The sequence below is a fragment of the Cervus elaphus genome, chromosome 27 (assembly GCF_910594005.1).
Source record: "Cervus elaphus chromosome 27, mCerEla1.1, whole genome shotgun sequence".
NCBI classification, from domain to species: Eukaryota; Metazoa; Chordata; class Mammalia; order Artiodactyla; family Cervidae; genus Cervus; species Cervus elaphus.
Genome location: NC_057841.1, coordinates 28,181,939 through 28,204,949, shown reverse-complemented (window position 1 = coordinate 28,204,949; position 23,011 = coordinate 28,181,939). Strand labels below are relative to the sequence as shown.

General features: G+C 41.0%; 1 protein-coding gene across 4 annotated transcripts in view; it reads right to left on the bottom strand.

The window, feature by feature from the left end:
- Positions 1 to 23,011, bottom strand: part of KLHL14 (kelch like family member 14) — a 138,174-nt gene that overhangs the window by 15,809 nt on the left and 99,354 nt on the right. For all 4 annotated transcript variants that reach the window (XM_043889456.1, XM_043889454.1, XM_043889455.1 and 1 more), the window contains exons 4-5: positions 8,367 to 8,456; positions 1,615 to 1,693 (exon numbers count right to left, since the gene is read on the bottom strand). In XM_043889456.1, coding sequence (XP_043745391.1) covers positions 1,615 to 1,693; positions 8,367 to 8,456 — 169 coding nt within the window. The remainder of the gene's footprint in view (positions 1 to 1,614; positions 1,694 to 8,366; positions 8,457 to 23,011) is intronic.

Here is a 23,011-nt window from a genome sequence, read left to right as displayed (position 1 = left end):
AGAAGACTCCTGAGAGTCCCTTGGACTGCAAGGAGATCAAGCCAGTCCATCCTAAAGGAAATCAGTCCTGAATATTCATTGGAAGCACTGATGCTGAAGGAGAAACTCCAATACTTTGGCCACCTGATGCAAACAGCTGACTCACTGAAAAAAGACTCTGATTCTGGGAAAGACTGAAGGCAAAAGGAGAAGCAGGTGGCAGGGGATGAGATGGTTAGATAGCCTCATCGACTCAGTGGGCATGAATTTGAGAAAATTCAAAGATAGTGGAGATAGTGAAAGACAGAAGAACCAGGTGTGCTCCCGTCCACAGGGCTACAAAGAGTTGAATGTGACTTAGTGACAGAACAGCAGTGAAATCTGATTGAATGTTTATAAAAGGAGATGTTAAGGTTATGAAGGAATAAGAACAAAAATTATTTCTTAGATCAATTGAGAAGAGAAAATAGGTTGCAGCTTATTGTTACTATTATATCAGAGAATTTTCTCATGAAGATGTTGAGATATTATTTGAGAAGAACCAAGTGTTCAAGATTTAGTATGTGAATTTGCATGTATATATTAAGACATGGCCTCCTGCCTAAGTAATAGTCAGGAGAACTGAATGTGTACAAACACAGTTGCCTTATTGTCCTTTGACGTTAGAAAACTTTGGTGCAATAAACACTTCGTACATTACAAATCAGAGGACACAAATCAGAGGACACTGGAAAACTGACTTTTTATTAGATAGCAAATCACCTATTTTTAAACGTCTGATGGGGAGATGCTTGAGGAAGTAAACATAAGGAATTTGAGGTAGTGAGACTTGGAAACTTTAACAGTGAAATATCTGCATCTAAATACATACATTGTGAGAATGGTGTTCTATATTTCAGTGATAAGATTTGAATAAATTACAACTGAGAAGAGTGGAATAGACATGAAATTGTAGCTCTGCTTGTCAAAAAAACTAGTACAACACGGAAAAGGAAGACAAGCCATGGATGGGCATTATGCTAAGTAGAATAAGTCAGACAAAGATAAATACCATATGATATCACATATGTGTGGAATCCAAAAAATGCAACAGACTAGTGAATATAACAAAAAAGCAGCAGACTCACAGATATAGAGAACACTCTAGTGGTTACCAATTGGCAGAGGGAAGTGGGGAGGGGCAAGATAGGGATAGAGTATTAAGAAGTACAAATTATTAAGTATAAAATAAGTTACAAAGATCTATTATATAACACAGGGAACATAGCCAATATTTTAAAACTACAAATGGAGTGTAACCTTCAAAAATTGTGACTTTTTATATTGTACACTTATATGGTATTACACAGCAACTATGCTTCAATAAAAAAGTAAACTTTAATGTGAAAAAGAAAACAAGGAAGACAAGTTATATAAGTACTTTCTTCCTACATTGAAACAAATACTTGACCTATTATTTTTCTCCGTCGAGTTAATGAGGCAGTTAATCAAAGTTGGCCAGGCCAGGTTTTGTATTTTGCCTCCAGGGTCATTCATTGGCTTTGTTTAGCATACCTTATCATGGAAAATCATTCAGTATCCTTCCTTTAGGTAAAGTAGCCACAAATGTTTCAGACACAAGGGATAAACACTTACCGTTCTTGCATGGGTGGAAGTTGTATCCAGCTATTAAATCGGGGGTCATATCGGCTGACAAAATTTGTACTGTGTTTTCCTGTAAAGATATATTGAGACACTTAAAACTTAGATTCCTTTGTTGTTTTGCACATTGAATAGGGTTTTATACGATGCCCCTGTTCTCTGGTTTAACAGATGAAAGCAGAGGGACTATCTAACATGGTATGAGAATGAGGAGTCAGAACAAAACTCTATGTGTCACTTTAAATATTTCTCTCCTTTTTCTTCTTTTCTCCTCTACTTTTTTTTTGGGGGGGGGGGATGAGTTAGAATAAAAATAGTGAAGTGAAAGTAGTGATAAACATAAGTCAACCATAATAATAAAGCAGATATGTTTATCAAACTAGTTTTATCCCAAAGTTAGGGTAAAATTTCTGTGTTTCTGTATTTACATTTTAAAAACATGAAGTTATTATCTAATCATAATCAGTTCCAGAGACTACCTTGAGTGATATCTCTGGTTAAAGTCTTTTTGATTTTTTTAAGTGATTCAAGAACTCTAGCAGTGGTAGAGACGACTCTGTCTCCATGGAAATGATAGCAATCACTATAATAAGAGTTTGCATACGAAATCAGTTGTAGCCTATGTCTATCAAGTAAGTTCTGCTTTTGCATTTGGGGAGCACACAGTTGCTGTAGCAGGTACATTTGCTGAAATGTGAAACATGAGTCCTCAGAGCTGGTTATTTAATAACCAGGTTATTTCCTCTGTTGAGCCTAAGAAGCATAGTAATGTCTCCAATGTGTCAAAATGAACCTTATTGTACATACAGATTGATACCAAAGCAAGAAATACAAGCAAAAGAGTATGTTACAGTTTCTTTGTACCATTGGAGATGATACTCATCTAAAATACCTGAGGTCTTAACTCTAAAAGTCTGGTTTTTGTTAATATATGTGGAACTAACCATTGAAATATAGGTACTAAAATTCACTGCAGGAGTAAACAGGTAGGAGTGTGTGTGTGTGTGTGTGTGTACACACACTCACACAGGCATGTATATACCACACAATTATTATTATTATTATTATTACTTTTTACCACACAATTATTAATTGCACAAATACACACTGAGCACCCACTATGTGTCTTATGCATTCTAGGTCCTGGGACTATGTTGGTAAACAAAGAAGACAAAGTTCCAGCCCTTACAGGGAAATAAATACAAACGTGTAAACTTGTAAATTCATCAAGTGAAGATGAATGTTATAAAGAAAAATGAAGCGGGGATTGATAAAGGGAAACACAGTTTCAGTACTGTGGGCTCCTGTTCACAGATACATTCTGAAAGTCATGCAAATATCTGCAGAATTAGAGTCTCAGACAGTAGGGAAGGTGAGCGTAACCTGTCCCTGGGCTGGCCATGGGTTCGAAACCAGCAAGGCTGCTGGGGCTGCTTGGACAGAAGTGCTGCTTGGACAGAAGTCAGAAGGATATGAAGGTCTGGCCACAGTGTGCCTTGTGGACTGACGCTGATTCTGATTTTTGTCTTTTCTGCTAAGAACATTAGGAAGTCACTGGGAGGTTTTGAGCCAATGAGGAACACAGCCTCACTTCTCTCTTACCGTCACCACTCTGGCTGCTGTGTAACAGATAGACTATAGGAGGGCTGCTCTGGAAGTGGGGGACCTGTCAGGATGCCATCACAACAGTCAAGGCCAGAGCTGGCTTGAATGAAGGTGGAGGCAAGATATGGCCGTGTTTGGGATCTACTGTTTGGGCACAGTCAATACAATTTTCTGATAGACTGAGCATTGGTGTAAGAAAAAGTGAATAATTAAAGATGACTGCCAGAATTTTAGCCATCGTAACCGGTCAGAGGAGCTTCTTTGGTAAAGAATCTGCCTGCCGATGCAGGAGACGTGGGTTTGATCACTGACCTGGGACTATCCCTTGGGGAAGGAAATGGTAACCAACTCCAGTATTCTTGCCTGGGAAATCCCATGGACAGAAGAGCCTGGGGGGCTGTAGCCCATGGGTTTGCAAAAGAGTTGGACGTGACTTAGCAACTAAAACATCAACAATAACAGCAACAACTGGTTGGAAGGTCATGCAGTTTGCTGAGGTGGGGAAGACCAGGCAGGAATAGTTGAGGGTTAGGGAGAGAAGCCATGAATTTTGTTTTGGACTTAATCTGCAGAATCCTATGGGATCTCAAAGTGAAAGTGGCTCATAGGCCACTGGCTAAATGAGAATGAGTCACTGTTTAAAATCATAGAACAGGATGAAAATCTTTAGTGAGTGGGTATGGAAATGGAAGCTAAAGATTCCTGGAAATGAGTTCTGGGGGAGAAGAAGAAAAATCAGCAAAGGAAAGGAACTGTCAGAAGTAGGAAGGAAAGTGTGGTGGGAGTTTGGAAGCCACGTCAGATAGAGGAGTGAGCAATGGAGAACTGACCACAGGATTTGGAAACATGTGGTGACCAGGACAAACCTTGTTTACACAGAAGACAGGAGGGGATGAAAGCCTGAGTGGGGACTCGTCAGCAGAGACTAAGATGTTAGAAAGCAGAGGAAAGAGGATAGGCAAAGCTTTTAGGGCTTTTGGCATAAAAAGATGATGAAGATTATGGCTGCAAGATGCAGCATCAAGAGAAATTTCCATTTGGTTGTTGGTTATGTTTTTAAATTCAGAAGTACTCCAAAGTCCTTGAGAAGGCAAAAGGCAATGAGCAATAGATTTTAGGGTGAGCAGAAATAATAATAGGAGGGATTGAGGCTGCTGTGCTGTGCTAAGTCGTGTCCGACTCTTTGCAACTTCATGGTCACCAAGCTCCTCTGTCCATGGTGTTATCCAAGCAAGAATACTGGAGTGGGTTGCCCTTTCCTTCTCCAGGGGATCTTCCCAACCCAGGGATCGAACCCAGGTCTCCCACATTGCAGGCTGATTCTTTACTGTCTGAGCCACCAGGGAAGCCCAATAAGAGGGACATATTTATCTAAAATATATGGGTAGTAGGACTTCTCTGGTGGTCCCATGGTTAAGACTCGTTTTCCAATGCAGGGAGTGGGGGGCCGATCCCTGGTCGGGGAGCTGGGACCCCACATGACTCGAGGACAAAGAACCAAGACATAAAACAGAAGTAGTATTGTAACAAATCCAATAAAGCCTTTTAAGATAGTTCACCGACTCAATGGACATGGGTTTGGGTGGATTCCGGGAGTTGGTGATGGACAGGGAGGCCTGGTGTGCTGCCGTTCATGGGGTTGCAAAGAGTCAGACATGACTGAGCGACTGAAATGAACTGAACTGAACTGACATCCAAAAATCTAAAAAAAAAAAAAAAAAAAATCTGGGTAGCAATGGATTGGTTAGTAGCAAGATGAAGATTTTACTGTTTGATTGCTTCTGTTCTCATTGGACTATGAAGCAAGGCTATCAGCTGAGAGTGAGGAGGGAGGTTTTGGAGAAAGAAGTATCCGAGGAAAGAGAAGGTGTGAAATAATTAACTCAGAGGGTGGAAGAGCGTATTGACCAGGGAAATTTAGTAGTGTTGGCTAGTAGCCAGCACGGCTGTATGATTTTCTATGTCTCCATTTAGTTGCTCAAGGGGAGGAGAGAGATGGAAAGAGCTGGGTTGAACTTCACCAGGCAAGAATAATAGGAGAGATGGACACAAGGGCTGCAGGTTTGGGCACTAATGTGACCATCAGGATGGGCATATAAGCTCAATGAGGAGGGAAGTATGGGCACGAGGAGCTTCCCTGGTGGCCCAGATGGTAAAGAATCTGCCTGCAATGCAGGAGACCTGGGTTCGATCCCTAGGTCAGGAAGATCCCCTGGAGAAGGGAATGGCTACCCACTGGAGTATTCTTGCCTGGAGGATTCCATGGACAGAGAAGCCTGGCGGGCTACAGTCCATGGGGTCGCAAAGAGTTGGACATGACTGAAGTGATTTAGCAGGCATGGGCATGAAGGGATGATGGACAATGAAAAAGTAGTAGATTAGAGTGAAGGAGGAGGCATTTTCATGATAATAGTGGGGAGCTGCTACATACAAGGGCAGCAGGAAGTAAAATCTGAAGACACCCTTTAAAGTGGTGAGTTTAAAGCATGCAGGAGTGAATAAAGAAGTAGAAAAGCTATCTGCCTCCAATACTATGAAGTATAGGGGCAAAGGTAGGGAACAGAACACAGTCCCCATTGGAGAGAGTGGCTGGGATAACAGTCCTCTCAGAGAATAGTCAGACTTTGCTTAGAAAAGAAGTTGAAGGGACATTTAGAGGAGAGTTTAAGGATTATAGGGATATTGTTGATGTGCAATCATGAGTTCCAAGGATTGCATGGGAGGGTTTGGATCACCTGGTTGGGTGGTAAACAAGTTTTACTTGGGAATTACAAAAAGAGTTGGGGATTACAGAAAGAGCTGAGTGCCAGAAGTAAGTATGACCCCAAAGACTTGGATTTCACAAAGGGAGGCTCCAACTCAAGGAAGGATTATGTCTGGAGTTGGTTTATAATCAAGTTTTTGTAGAATTTACAATCATTTCCCTGTAGAAAATGTCATTCTTGATAGTCATGTTCCAAGATTAATTCCCCAATATATCCAAAGATGAATGTTTTTAAGAGGAATGTAGAATACACCCACCACGAATAAGAATGTTTCTCTGTGATGCTTGGTTTAGAATTTCCATTTGGAGGAAGACATGTGCCTCCTTTCAGCAGTGGGGCATAGTGCCTGCACACGCTGAGCACTGGGGGTAGAAATCGGCAATCGCCTTTGCTCGTTGGTGGTAATGGTAGAGACTGTCACTCAGAGAAAAGGCTAAGCTAACCACTCGTGTGATTTTGATGGGAACTGAAGAAAGAGTTTTCAGAGGCAAAGCCGGTGGTATGGAAAAGAGGCTAGGATGAAGGATGAGGAGATAAAAAGAAGAAAGATGTTCTGAAGTTGGCAAGGATGTGCAGAGGGGATAATAAATCTCAGAAGGAATGAATGAGGTAGAGTGAGGAAAGGGAGATAAAATGAAGACAGTTATTTCCTCCTTGTGCCTTTCACTGACCCTACTTAGATGCCTGAGGGGGTGGCCACAGGCAATGGAATTCTGGATTACTCTTCACTTCTTTAGTTTCTTCTCATCTTTTCCATTTTCTTGTAACTCTTCCACTTCTCTCTCTCTTTTTTTCTTATGATGTCCGATCACCGGACATGATTGTTGTCTATCACTTGAGCGATAGATAAAGTGGGGCAGGGAGTGGCAGTTTTTAGCCAGTGGTAGAGGGGAAGGAAGGAGAAAGGAAAGGAAATCTCCCATGGGCAGTTTTTCTGGGGGAGTTAATATCGGTAAGTGACAAATGTAAATTGGTTCTCTGTAAGTTGGGGCACGACAGAATATAGGCATTTATGTTAGAATATAACAAAGCAGTCTATCACTAATTTCATTAGTAACAAGACTTTCCAGCCTTCTCTTGTCATGTGTTAATTTTCATCTGGCTTTCAAAAAACAATTCTGCACATTCTTTCTTAGCTAAATCTGCTGGCTGTGCACTCTGTCCTCTTAGAAACGTTCCACTCTGTTCAAATCACTTCCAGGGAAGAAGAGGTTAAACAGGAGAGTTCACAGTGGATTGTATATCTACCAGGGTTTGTTTGTTTGTTAGTTTTTGGTAACATATGGAATCTGTCATTGCAAAGAGAAGTTAGAGAAGACATAATAAATAACATTTTTGTTCCTGATCCAAATCTGTTTCTCCCTAAAGCCCAGAAACTGTCTTTCTAACACTGAAAGATATAAGCCAACAAGGCCGATCTTGAGAAAGACTGTCCCTTTCTCTTCAAAGAAATATTATTGGAGGGTAGCCTGGGCTGTTTTCCTTTAAGGTTTTCTAGAATGAACAGATGTAACAATTTTCTATAATTTGCCTTGGTGCAGATGCTGGAAGAGAACATTCACCATAAAATATATGCAGTATATGTAATTTCAGCTGGCTGTTCTGGGGCTTTAAAGTAAAAATGTGTACCTGCAAGCTGTTTTATGGTTTCTCAGTCATAATGATCTCTGTTACAGAGAAGGCTACAACGGCAACCCCTCCTTCACATGCAAGGTTTCCAAAAATATCTTGATACTTTTGCGTGTTCTGCAAGGCGCAGCAAGGCACAGTGTTCTCCCCCTATTGGGCTTGGGAAGGGTATTCAAATGTTTAGTTTCTCTTTTTGACACAATTACGAAGTGATTGCATCAACAGGGAAGATGGTGGATAATCTGAGGATGAAGCCCTTGCAAAAGATGCTGTAGCCCAAATAGGCTTTAAGTAATAAAGGCTGCAGAGGAACTTCAGCTAAGGTTACCTACAGCACGACCGCAGATGATGTTTACTTATTGAAACTGTGTGTATTATCCTGATAAAATAGGAGAAAAGTGGTGGAGAAGGTGGTGAGAATTCTTCATAGCTGCTGCTTGCTACCTGCCTCCAGGGAGTCTGAGCTTATGCTAGGGGCATCCCTCAGGGGATGGATAAGGAGAGGGGCTGGGCGTCACGGTGAAGCCAAATCCCCAGACAGTCCATGAGTGAACGCACTGCTGCGTACCGTTCTCTGCCAGCTCAACGGTTGACCCTCCCTCCAATTGTCAGCCCCCATCACCGACTACTTCATTTGTCCCTGCTGCACAGAAATATGTTTTCCACGGTAATTACAAGATGGATTGCCACCAGTGCCTCTCATCACGTACTTGTTGAGCATCTACTACTGAGTGGTTCAATAGTTACCATTAGGGTTCCACTGGTCCTCTCCGCCCAACACAAACAGGAAGTTTTCCACCTCCACGACGCAGTGATGGGCACTGTTGTAGGGCATGACTAGAATTGAGAAGGAAAAACAAAGGACATATGAAAATTTTCATCTTAGGACTTGATACCCTGGTTCACAAGTTATGTGCTCTCACCAAAATGCACAAAACATGAGACACAGTCAGAAGGAAGAGGCGCAGACAGACAGCAGAGCGGGGCACCCCCCAATCCACAGGGCTCAGCAGTGTGTTTCCAGCAATTGCCAACCCCACCCCTTTGGATGAATTTTACATAATATTATTCCGCAGATCAGTCAAGAACAACATGTCGGGCTGCTTTCGATTCTTAAGTTCTCCTCACCTGCCTGATGACGGGGATCGCAGTCTAAAACCATGAATGACACTCCCAAATGGTCAGGGCTGGGGTTCCGTCTTGGAAGAAATCCCCCAGCATCCACTCGGAGCCATTAAGCTGCTCTGCCCAAACTTGGCTTGCTGGCAATCTTTCCACAAACAGACTCAGGGTGCTTGGCTGTTTTCTATTCCACAGCAATGAGCAAGCTGAATTTCCATACAGTTTTAAGTTTTTAAATTAAGGTCCTGCTGATTTAATGCCTTCTCCAAATGTATACGCTTAATTTCCTGTACAATGTCATTAGCAGCACAATCACACATTTTCTATCTATCTGCTTAAGAGCTCTTCTGGAACAAAGATAAAAACTGTCAGGAACGTCACAAATATCCATTCCCCTCGTCTTGCCCTGCTCTGCCCCTAATGCGGTGCCTGTCAAGAGGGGGATGTGATTCAGAAAACCCTCCAAAGCCAGGTTGCCCTGGATCTGTTCTCATGCACACGTTCGTTGTGGAGACACACACGACCGGAATAGGACACCCCTGTTAGCCCGTATGTGCAGTGCCGTGTTCGTCTCTGCTATTATTACATCTCATGGTGAATGTAAACGTACACGGCATTAGCTGTCACACCACGGGCAGTGTGGTTTGGGCCCAGTGACACCAGTAGGAAAAATGATGTCCTTGTTCAGCTCATCATATGGGCACCTTAAATCTAGGTGAGGACAAATGGGGAGGTGATATGCATGTTCAGCCAGGGAACTTATTGCTTGACACGGATCAACAGAGCACTTAAGAAACCAGTGCAGTGGGAAATCAATATGAGTCAGGGCCAGCTCGTGCTCTGTACTCTTCTGCCAGTGGTGAGAGAAAGATAGGGAGACAGACAGAGAGAGAGAGAGAGGGAGACAGAGAAAAAGAGAGAGAAAGGGAGACAGAGAGAGAGAGGGAGAGAGAGAGAGACGGAGGGAGAGAGATAGGGAGACACACAGAGGGAGACAGAGAATGAGCCTATCTTATAACCCAATTTATCTGAGATGATACATCTCTCTCATTTCATTTTGTTTTTAATATCTTCTATTTTTCTTAGAATGTACTTATGCTGGCTAAGATATGTAAACAAAAATGAGAAGAAACCTGCAGAGCTTTGAATCCTTATAACACAGCTCCAGAAAGAGCAAATCAGATAGCTTAAGCCTCTCATTAAAGGATTTTAGGAGTTTTTCATTATCTTTATTAGGTATTCACTTTTACTGCGAATATTCACTGTTTCTGAACTAACAGCCACAAGGGAGATGGCATTGGTATGGAAATCCTGGATTTCTGGTATCGAGTGAAAATTGGGAAAATTGGGTGTGCCCTGGATTCTCGTGGCCCCGTGAATTAAGTCAAGTGATTTAGGGAGTTGTCTAGGGCATGTCCTTGTGCCCCTCAGCCTTCAGTTATCTCTTTGGAAAACGCTTTCAACCACACAGCTCCTGCAGGTTTCACTTCTCAGAGTCCACTGGGGGAAAGTATATGTTGAGTTTGTGGAGCAACTACAGTTGGGTGACTGATTATACACTGAACGCCTTTTTTTCGTTTCTTAAATTAATTCATCATTGTTTGCATTATGATGCTGGTTCCAAAATACCAAGCACAAAACTATGCTACTCATATATTATGTATACTGTGGGTACTGTGAACAAGCTGGTACTACTCTGGTTTATCATAATGTCATCTGGTCAGAGCAAACTCAGCACAGATTGTTTCACCTGGATGCATCTACTCATATGAAACCTTAGTGTAAAAAGAGAGGCCACTGGGAACTCCCTGGTGGTTCAGTGATCTAGACTCCGCACCCCCAGTGCAGGGGACCTGGGTTTGATCTCTGGTTAGGGAACTAGATCCCATATGCTTGCACGTTGCAACTAAGACCCTGAGCAGCCAAGGGGAAAAAAAAAAGAACTGACTATAACCAATTTACTTGATGACTACCACTCTTCCAATATTTATTTTAAATTTTTGGTCAATTCAATGCCCACATTTTATAAATAATAAAAATTGTATTATCTTCTTTTTAACTGGAAGTCCAGCTTCATATTAATAATAAAGCACAGACTCTGAAAATAGAACAATAGTTGTGTTTTGTTCTTGTCATTTACTTGCTCCCATTCAGGCAGAAATTAAGTGAAGGAAATAATACATGATTTATTCTTAAGCTTCTTTCTCATTTGATTGCCCCTATTGTTAAGCTTTGTGCAAACAAATGAAATTATTGCACTAAACTATTGAAACCTTCAAAATAAGAGAAGACAAGGTCTTTGAAATGCTCATATAAAGGCCACTTGAAGATATTCTCATTTATCTACCCATTTTTTAAAACCTTGTTTTAAAACCTTGCATGCTATATTTCTTGGCTCTTTCAGCATCTTCATTCCTGAATTATTGTTGTGAATCAAGAAACTATACATACATACAGAAAATCCTTTGAGATGATTATGAATGTAAAACACTCCAAATCTATTAGAAAAATGTTGCTATGAAATCAATGTTTGAGTTTTGCAGAAGATCTCATTGCTTTGACTTCTGATTAAGCCCGAAGGAAAGCAAAATAAAGAAAGCAGTGGGCAAGACAAAACATCTGTTTAAAATGACACCGGGTATGGCAATTATTGATTATCTTAAATAACAAGAAAGACGTGCCCACTTCCTTCCACATTTCTCTAGGGGTGGACACTGGCCTCGCCCTGCCAAGCAGGTTTCATAAGAGAAGTTTGTACTCCCTGTTCATATACAGCCCGGTGTGAGTTTTTAGCGTGTCAGTCAGTGAGTTAGAGGGAAAGGGTAAAGAGAAGCTAATCAGGATGAAATGAGATTAAAGGCTGTCTAATTTTACAGCGACTGTGATCCATCAGCCACTGTGAAAGTGACAGTGGAAATGAATGATGAAGACAGACAGGTGGGGCTGTACATTTCACTGATTTATCCTCAAATGCACTGGGCCTTATTTTATTGAGTGAACATGACCGCATTTATCATTACTGTCATCTAAACCCACTTCCCTCCATTTAAAAAGGTCACTTTACTCACAGGGAGTAGGAGAGAGGCACTTTCAAATCAGATTTAAAATCTAATAACACATGTTTATAAGGCCCTTTGTGAGAAGTCTCAACTTCATTAAACAAACTCAAAATGCCATAAGGAAAGAGAAAAACAGCCAGAAAACTGAAAAAGAAGAAACTTCTGGTCATCTGAGGGGTTCATTCAGTCTCTAAATGTGAAGCAGTTTGTGTCATTTTTGCTTTCTCACTCCAAACCCCTGCTATTCTATTCTAGTCTGAGAAATTTTATAAACCATTTGAATTTAATATTTTTAATTAAGAAAGTGGGAAGCAGATGATTCTATAAAATAAACTTGGAGAGAATATTAAGTCAGACTATTTACTCTGCAGAATGACTGATCATCATACACTGAATAGATGTTAGTCATTGTTACAAGTTGAATCCTTGCCGCAATTCACTTACATACCTGTTAATTGTTTTCTCATAATTTTAAGGCCATAAAAATCTCAGTAACACAAATTCTTTTACCCTTTTCTGTACAGTGCAATGAAATGTCCTGGGATGTTATTCACAGAATTAGTCTTTGTGGATGTGAAAATGAAGAGTCAAACTCTCAAGAGTATTTTGAGTTACTTGTCACAGCAGGAACCACCATTAACCGAACATTTGCTATGTGCCAGGCATTGTGCAGGTTCTCTATATGTATATGTGTATATAATTATATTTATATATATGTGTGTGTTTGTGCTCAGTCGTGTCCGACTCCGCAACCCCATGGACTGTAGGCCATCAGACTCCTCTGTCCACAGGATTTTTCTGGCAAGATTACTGGAGTGGGTTGCCATTTCCTCCTCCGGGGATCTTCCCAACCCAGGGGTTGAACCTGCATCTCCTGCATTGACAAGCAGATTCTTTACCACTAAGCCACTGGGGAAGTCAATATTTATATATAGTTACCTATATTATATTTCTGAAAACACAACAAAACTTATGTTTTGTTATTACTGGCTCCTATTCAGGTAGAAATTACATGAAGGAAATAATACATATTATAATACACGATAAAATATAAGACATGATAAAATATATATTTTATTTGCCTATAGCTTTCATTTAATACAGCTAACTACAAGGGTAGCATTAGTGATTCACTTTATTTCTGTAAGAAATACTGAGGCCTTGAGAGGTTAAGTCACTTGTTGAAGGTCAGACTCAGCTAATGAATGGCAGAGATAGAATCCAAACACAGGGCTATCTGGATCCCAACCCACGCTCTCATCCATTTCACTCTACTGATTTTCAATAGGTATGTTCATCCAACCAGCAAGTAATTACCGAGTACCTGTGTGTTCAATGATGGTGTTCCTGAAAGTTCTGTATAATTTTTTGGTATTGAATCGTATTTTAAATATTTATTCTTTTCGTATTTAAAAGGATCCTTAATTAAAGCAAGTTGACACTCCTTTACATTTTTTCCCTATAAATCCACATATTCAGAGTGGATTTTTCTGAAAGTAAGATACATGTATTTGATGGAGCCAGAAAAACACTGACCGAATCAGCCAGGCAAGGATGGAGAGAGTCTATTGGCAGAGGGTTTTTATCTTTTGAACAAGAAGGGCATATTTCAACCTTGCAAGCAGATTCAAAGTACCTTGGGCCCAGAGGCCCTTTTCCTGGCATATAAAATGTACAGGGGTCTTGTTGCCTTTATGAAGATCTTAATCTGCTAGAGATCCACATCTCTGTTTCCTCTCATATTTTATATCTAAGGAACATATACCTCTTCCAACAGTAGGTATCCTTTGCAACCACAGATTTGCATGAATATCCAAACAAAAGACTGCAAAGGGCTATGCCAAGTTTATAGGACAACTAAAGACGTGGTTATTGAATGTTTATCATTTCAAGTAACATTTATGAGCGCTTTGATTTCCTTTTGGCCTCAAATACATAAACTTGCAAAACCGTCAAATATGACATAATTTTTGGAAAAAGTAATTACTGCCCATGTTTTGCAAAAGTATAGTCTTGTAAAAAATAATGATCTGCAGGAAGAATAAGTTTTTCTCAAATCCCTCTCAACCTTTCAGTTCCCTACTGCAGAGGCCAGCCCTGTTGTTTTCTTGGATTTTTCTTCCAGAGAAGTTATATATATGGGTTATTTTCTTTAATATAATTGGGATAGCATTCTATGGGCATACTATTCAGTACTTTGCTTTTTTTGCACTTAAGAATACATTCATTTATTCATTCCCCACCAATCAAATATCTGTTTGGCTGCTACCCTATGCCAGGCAATGCTCTACTTGTTGGGGAAGTCATGACAAACAGTATCAAGGAATATTGTAGTCAGGGAAAGCATGTAACAAAGATGGACACAAATAAACAGGCACTTCAATTTCAAAAGACAAGTGCATTGAATAAAAGTGGGTTTCCCTGGAGGCTCAGATGGTAAATAATCTGCTGCAAATACAGGAGACGAGGGTTCTATCCCCGGGTTGGGAAGATCCCCTGGAGGAGGAAATGGCAACCCACTTCAGTGTTCTTGCCTGGGAAATCCTACGGACAGAGGAGCCTGGCGGGCTACAGTCCATGGGGTTGCAAAAGAGTCAGACAGGACCTAGCGACTAAACAACAACAACAACAATAATGAAGAAAAATAAAGCGGGGTCCGAGGAGAGAAAGGGAGAGAGTGAGGAATTTTGCTAGCGGTCAGGGGGGCTCTTTCTGAGCAGATGACTTTTGAGCAGAGGCCTGACAGAATGCGCAAGGCAGCCACATGGAGTGGGTGCAGGTACAGATGCAGGAATAACGAATACCAGGGCCCTGGAGGCACAGGTGTGGAGTACAGCAAGTATAGCAAGAAGACCAAGGACAGAGGATCTGAGAAAAGGTCTGGGAGAGAGACCGAGGCCAGATCTGTGCAACGGGGCGGCCTCAGTCAGAGGATAACCCCTGGATGGCCTACCATCCCATTCTTTTCAAAAGCCACACCGTGCTCCATCTGAGGGGTATCCTGGGATGCGTTCCATCCCCTTCTGAGTCACTCACTCAACGAATATTTACTGAACACTTATTATGTGCAGGTTCTTCTCTGGTTGCTGATAATATAGCAACGCATGAAGCTGACAATGTCCCCGCTCTCCGAAGCTGACAGTGTCCTCCTCTTCTCTGACAGGAACAGAAGAATCTACACAAATACATGCTGGGATGCACAGGAACACAGCCAGGTGAGGATGGGTGATGTAAGAGGAAAGCTAAAGGGACCAAGTGTTAGAAGGTGAGTGACCGGCCGTGGCTCTACCTGGGTCATCAGGGAAGACCACTCTGGGGACTGTCACTGAAGGTGAATTTTGAAGGGTGAGAAGGGGTCATTGTGAGAAATCTAAGGGGAAGGGGTCCAGGCAGAGATTCTAGAGCATGAAAGAGCTGGATGTGCCTGAGTAACCTTGAGAAAGCTTCCGTGTCTAAAAACACCAAGGGTGAGGGCCAGAGAGGCTTGGGAGATGTCAGGGGCAGGCAGAGGCGGGGTAGGTGGGTCTTTACAAGCCAGATAAGTGGTGTTGATTTTATTTTTAGCATGATGGAAAGTCACTGGAGAGGTTTTAGCAGCAGCAGGACATTATCTATGTTTTAAAAACATTGCTCTGGCTCTTATGATGTTGTGGGAGTGAATGAGGGAAAAGAAGATGAGGCAGGATGCTCCTTCTGTGGTCCAGGTGAGAGAAGATGGAGGCTGGATGAGGGAGGGGTGAGCGGGCTGGAGAGTAGGGGCGTGGTGAAGTTTGCCACTATTATCACAAGCAGTTCTCTGCTGAGTGTCCATGTGGGTACACAACACGCATACACAGGGTTTATCTGTAGGATTAATTCTTCCAAGTGAAATTTCTGAGCCAAAGGATGGGTGTCTTACCTGTTGATGGATGTCATTATATGGTACCCCTTTTAACATCTGTACCTTTGCCAACACAGTAGGTGAACAATTGCTGTCTAGTTAAAATTTAAACTTCCATTTGTTTAAATATGAAAGAGTATTTTCCATATATTTCAAATCCATTTGTATTTTATACATTTCTCTGTTCGTTTTTGATTTCTTGATATCATAAGTTGCCTCTAAATATGTGTTTTCTATTCTTAAAGTGTTCTATTCTACGGAAATATCTAAATTGGCAAAATGGTATTTTGGAAGCATGGCGTTGGAAGAATATATATTTGTGCAATATTTACTCCTTGAAGCAAATTCACAGGGCAGTTGCGTGCTGTTGTAAAACAAATATAACCTGAAAGAAAGATGCCTCATTTTAATGATATTGAATGAGTATTTCTTAGCATAGGATTGTAGAAATTTTTTTTTTACATTTTCTTCATTTTTATAGTAAGTATAGTTAAGAAACATAAATGTTTTAAAATTTACTACTTTAATCCTACCATCCTGTCTTTCTGCAAAGATCTGGCTAAGTTGCTGGAGACAGAATCAGAAACACAGTCAAATATCTTACATTACATGGAGCACATGCTTGATGCATATTATTGAATAAATAACACATGGAAAAGGCTCTGTTACTTTTTTCTGTTGTATTTGGACTGTATTATCCCTGCTTTATTGTTTAGTCTCTAAGTCGTGTCTGATTCTTTGCCACCCCATGGACTGCAGCCCGCGAAGCTCCTCTGTCCATGGGATTTCCCAAGCAAGAATACTGGCGCGGTTTGCCATTTCCTTCTTCAGGAGGTCTTCCTGATCCAGGGATCGAACCCACGTCTCCTGCATTGGCAGGTGGATTCTTTACCACTGAGCCCTAAAAACTACCAATAAATGGGCATGTTTCGTGTATTGGGGGATGATTTAATTATGGATGGTCTGTCTGGAAAATTAAATCCTTTAGGAAATTGACATGGGCTGAATCCTGTGATGAGTTGGTGGAGGTTCTGAATTAACCCAAAGGTGGCCCACACTTTCTCCCTCACTCCCAATCTGTTCTGCACACAGAGTCAGGTTCCCATCGCCTCACTGGAGACAAACTTGTTGACGTGAGTTCGGGATATATAAATCTGAAAATAAGGGCCCAAGCGTGAGACCTTGGAGACTATGTGAGAACCAAGAGAGTCTGTTTCTCTTTCATAATTCAAAAATGTATCTAAGGGAGAGTTTTCCTGAGTATTACTTTGTGACCCTCTCCTCTGTGCCAATGTTCTGAATGCATGACTTTACCTGACACTTGCCGAGTCATGAAATAGTGTTATCAGAGACATGGATGGACCCAGAGTCTGTTAGACAGAGTGAAGTCAGAAAGAGAAAGAAAAAAAATCATATATTAACACATATATGTGGAATCTAAAAAATGAAACAGATGAACTTATTTGCAAAACAGAAAGAGAAACATGTGGAGAATGAAGGTATGGACACAAAGAGGGGAAAGGGAGGCTGAGAGATTGGGAATTGGGAGACTGGGGTTGACATATACACCACTGATATTATAGATAAAATAGATCACTAATGGGAACCTACTGTACCATACAGGGAGCTCTACTCAATGCTTGTGGTGACCGATGGGGAGGAAATCCAAAAAAGACGGAATATATGTATACATAGAGCCAGTTCACTTCACTGTACAGTAGGAACTAACACAACACTGTCAGGCAATTATACTCCAATAAAAATTAATCTAAAAGAATAAAATAATTTTAAAAAATGTCTTTTGTGTGTCACTCAGACCTGTGAGCTCCTTGAGGCTAGACTGTGTCATCTCTATAGCTTTATGGCCACCCCAGTGTCCAGTACATGGGATAATACACCTCAAGCATTGCTAGAGCTTTTACGTCTACTGCATAAATTAGAAATATTAGTGAATCAATAAATGTTAGTAGCACAAATGTGTGAATACTATGAGAGAATGTGGCAATTACTTCTTTGGCAGGTGTAAAAAAAATGTATGAATGCCAGAAGATGTGAAGGAGGGAGGAAGTGAAAGAATTAAAAGGAAGAAAAGGAGAAAGATACATGTCTTAGATCAGGATTTTACGTTGTCTAGGAGGATGTCGCCCTACACCCAATACACATGTTAAACAAAGGAAGTTTGTAAGTTCTTCAAAGACTGTGACATATTTCTTTAGGAACTATCATAATGTGCCAAGGTCAAAGGTTTTTCAATAAATCTTTGTTGATTTACAGTTTTAGTTCTGAGTGCTTAAATGGAGGGAAGTGCTAATAACCAGCGAGACTGAGGAGTCTGAAAAAAATCAGGCTTCTGTTAGCTATTCAACCAAAACTTACTTTTCAAATTATGACTCTATCATTGCAATATTAGCTACTGTATTTTGAATAGTTCTTGATATGTTAGTTAGAATTTAGAATAGTTTTATTTTCACTTTTGGAAAGTAAAACATCGTTGGGAATGAACTCTGTGTGCATGCGTGTGCAGCCACTCACTTGTGTTTGACTCTTTGCAAGCCCATGGACTGTATCCTGACAGGCTCCTCTGTCCATGGGATTTCCCAGGCAAGAATACTGGATTGGGTTGCCATTTCCTCCTCCAGGGGATCTTCCCGACCCAGGGATCAAACCCAAGTCTCCTATGTCTTCTGCATTGGCAGGCCTACTCTTTACCATTGAGCCACCTGCAAAGACCTGGGAATGAGCACTGCAATATCTTCAAAATGTTAGTTTCCTCCCCCCTGTATTTCTAAAGTGTGTTTTCAGAGGCATGCTGATGAAACATGCTAGTGCTTTGATGTTTCCCTTTTGCTAAGTGTAAATAAGTGTTTTCTTGATTTTGTCTTTCTGGAGGACTGAAAAAATTGCACTTTTCATTGGTCTACACCCAAAAAGACTCATTAAAATATTCATTAAAAATAATTCATTAAATGAATTAAAGCCATAGAGTATCTTATATTATTTAAACTTGTGCAAATATTTGACAAAGGTCAAAGGAGCCAGGGCTATTTACTGTGGATGATATGGCAACAGGACAGCAAAAATGATTGTGCAACAGCTTAAATTCTCTTGGGTGATGGCTCAATTGTTGTCCCAAGTTATTGATGGCAAGAGGAAGGAAATGGATACGGTACATAAAATGAGAATTTGTAAGGAAGTCTTTTCTGATGTGGATCACACACACTCATTATTGGAAAGTAAACTCTGGTGGTTCACTATAAAACCTAGGAGACAGCAGCTCATTCATTCACTTATTTCATTCAAAAATACGTATTGAGGCATTAGTTATTGTGCTACACTCTGGAATGCCATTCTTGTATTTCAGAGCTCACAGTGCAGAGAAAAAGAGAATGTGTAAATACAGAAGTAAGACACACCGTGTTTTAGGAGAAGAGCAATGGAAGAAGTGGGATGGAAATAACCATAACCTCAAGGAGAAAGTGAGACTTCAGAAAAGTCATAAAACCAAGGCTGTTCCGGTAAATTATTTCCTTCCCTTTCTGTGCAAAGCAGCACTTTGCAGGTCAGTGTCTGGCAGACAGTTGTTGTTCGATAAATGACAGCTTTGTGTTAAACAAATAAAAGACCTATCTCAGGCCATCGATGCAAGAGTTTCTAAAAGTGGTTCCTAAGCTGGGTCCTGGTGGTGGTATGATTTTGTGCACATACATATATTTTGCCGATATATACACAATGACATGGAAGACTATTAGTGAGTAGGGATTTTTTTAAACAGAGTGGTTGTGGAACCACTGGGCATTTTCCATCCACAGAAGAACAGAATTCTCCTATCCAGCTCCCCAAAGGCAAAGCAAAGGCTGGTGGAAGTACTTTGGGCCAGGTGTTTCTGTGTCTCCTAGGGATTTCTGGGGACTAGGAGAAGTCTGAAGATACAAAGCTGGCAGAAGCTGGCAGTGCTCGGAGTGTTGAGGAAGAGAGTGGGGGCAGGAGTAGCCCGTATTTCTGGATTTGGTGAAAAAAAATAGCACCCAGTATCTCCCTGTGGGCTGAACTGTGGGCCTGCTTGGCTAGAACTGCCATGAAAGGTTTCCCAACCAAGAAGATTAATTGCTGGTTCAAGGTGACCCTAACAGAAGCCATGAGGTGGAAATGGGATGCCTTCAACAGGTTCACAACTGGGACTTCCCTGGAGGTCCACTGGTTAAGACTCTGCACCTCCAGCATAGGGGGATGGGTTCCATCCCTGGTCAGGGAAATAAGATCCTGCATGCTGCGTGGCACAGCCAGAAAGTAATAATAATCATAATAAAAGAAGAATAAATAAAAGTTTTTTAAATTAAAAAAATTAAAAAACAAGAAAGAGGTATACAACAGTGTTTATAAAGATAGCTCATGAGAAAACAAGGTCAGTTTTGCAGCAGTTACCTCTTGAAAGCCAGGTTCTTAAAACACCAGGCAAATAAGTGCTTTCCTCTGTCTTCCCCCACCTCTGGCTCTATATCTGGTTGAACCAGACTACTTGCGTGGTTGATTTCCATCCAAGGGTGAGTCAGTCTTTCTCACCTTCAACCTCAGTGTGCAGGAAAGATTTAACACAGCAGGCCTGAAACTGCTATCCTTGGAAAAGTCTGGCCTTTCTTAGAAAGGTTGGACTTCGACTAATGTTAGGAAACTTAGATTTCAAGGGCAGTTCACTACCTTAGCTAAGAGTGGCTGTCTGTGCCCAAACTGTAAAAACAATGAGATTTAAGGTGTTTTTCATCTGGGAGTATGGAATTTTGGTATGTGCTAGGCATATGTCTACCTGACCACCCCCCAGTAAAAGCTTTGGGCACTCAGCCTCTAATGAGCTTCTCCGGTAGACGTTTCACAGGTGTTGTCATGATTGTATGCTGGAAAGAATGGGTGCAACCCGTGTGTCTCCACTGCGAAAAGCCTGGTTTCCTCTGGACTTTGCCCCATGCATCCTTTCTTATTGCTGATTCTGCCTTCTATTTCCCCCCTGTAATAACTCATAGCTGTGAGTATGACTATATGCTGATTCTGTTAGTCCTCCCAATAAATCACTGAACCTGGGGGCCCACAGGAGACAGAGAAACTTCAAGTGTATTTAGAGAACAAGGTTTTGACTGACTATCCCAAGACACCTGGGGTTGCTTTAAGAACTTTTCCTGTAGCTACAGGGAGAGATGAGACATCCAATACAGAGGTTTTAAAAAATCAGTGGTTGGGAAAAAAGTTGTTTTTGGTTAGCCCCATATGTGAAGTTCTCTCAATAAACTGTGGATCTAGGTTTGTATGACATGACTACTTCTGGGCTCTGGGGAAGTGTGGTCAGAATCAACATGCAAACCCAGCACAGTCTCATTTAGGTACTAGATTTATCAGAGCATTTTACATTATGGCCCTCTTTATTTTCTTGGGAAGTTTGCAATCGCTATATTATTTGAAACACTAATACAGACACATAGGAGACCATCTGTAAGGAGTACATAGTGGTCCAGGAGCTTTGTGGCAGAGAAATCAAGAGAAGGGAGAAGTCACTGGGGCCTGCCTCCATCAGGTAGTGATGCACCATCTTTAATCTCTCCCTAGCCAGTCCATCCTTCTGCTGTGTTCACAGAGTGCTTTGCCTTATCTTAAAAAAAAAAAAAAAAAGTGACAGAAAATGAATCCTTCTTTATCCTGCTGCTCCTTCCAGGTATCCTTAAGAGCACCCCATCCCCTGGGCCGTGAACACAGAGGTGGACACAGTGAGTGACTGGTCAGCCTCAAGATGGCCCCATGATCCAGCCAGCCCCCTCAGCGGGGATTTCACCCTGGCTCTGACAAGAAGAAATCTTTCCTTTCTGGCCACAGATCCTGGAGTTGCTTGTGAAAATGGAGAAGCAAAGAAGCAAACCTGAGTAAGGAGAAATGAGAGGAGAACAGGAGCGGGGAAAAATGAGACCAGACTTTGACATTTGTTTCTGAGCTATCCATAAGCTCAGAGCTGCCCTCCTCTCCTGTTTAGGTGGTCTATAAATCCCTTTCCCCAGTGGCCTTTTAAAAAGCCTTCTTACAGTCTCCTTTACCCCTTTTGGTTTAACCTTCACAGGGCTCTCAGAAAGATCCTTCAAACACCCAAGTCAGATGATGACATTTATTTCTGGTCAGTTTTTTCCTTACTTGCCATTGACCTCTGAATGAACTCTGAAGTTTTTGAAACGGCCTACAAGGACCATATGGCCCGGCTGTTGACTACCTTCCCAACCAACTTTCCTACCACTGTCTCCTTCCCCAGTGGTGCTGCAGCCATACTGATCTCCTTGGGAATTTCCCCTATGCCCCCAACACATTCCTGGTTGAGGACTTTGCTCTTGCTATTTGCTCTGCCTTATATGTTTTTCCTTCACGTATTCCCATGGCTCACTCCTTCACTTCATTCAGTGTCACCAGAAAGGGAGACCTTCCCTGGCAACCACTAGAAAAGGCCTCCCCTGTCATTCATCACTCTTTTACCTTCTTGTAGTATTCTCAATAGCACTTGGAAATGCTTATCATTAGACAGATCTTTTGTTTATAAAGCATTTCCATACTAAATATATTAGCTGCATAGACAGGCAACATACTAAAATGTTAGGCTCCTGGCTGCATGAATGTCTTGCTCACCACTGAATCCCTAGTACCTTGAAAAAATGTCTTGCATATAGAAAACACCTGATAAACATTTGTTAACTTGATGACAAATCATTAAGTTATACTGAATTGGATTTCTGTAACTTGCAACCAATACTTTTAAATTTCAGATAAAGAAAGTAAAGCAATTTAGTTAAGGTAGACTAACAATGCAATAAGCATGTGACTTTAGCTCCTAGGTTTAATCTTGGAGACTTATGTGCAATCTGCCTTTTAAAATGGAAGGCAGTAAATTGTCATACAGATCTAGGTTTGATATCATTTAACTGTGTGAGTTTAGAAGTTGTGGTTTTCTTCATCAGTAAGATGTGAATTATAATATCTACCTTATAGGGCTATTGTAAGAATTCAATTAAATTGGATAACTTACAGAATGCACCAGGCTCATTACAGACAAACTATAAAAGTTAGTTCTTTTATTGTCCCCTTTCCTTAGTTCTTCCTTCAAATATTCTTACATTGTTTAATTTTATGAAGGACAAAAAACTCCAAACAAGCAAAATTCCTTTACTTGTGATAACTAGTTGGCAAAAGCATGAAACTGTTAAAGCATGAACTTGATAGAGAATGGACTTTAAAACACAGTTTTGGTTTATTTGGGGTAGGAATGTATGGTCCCCAAAATATTCACATTGGACTGTGACTAGGATGAAGTG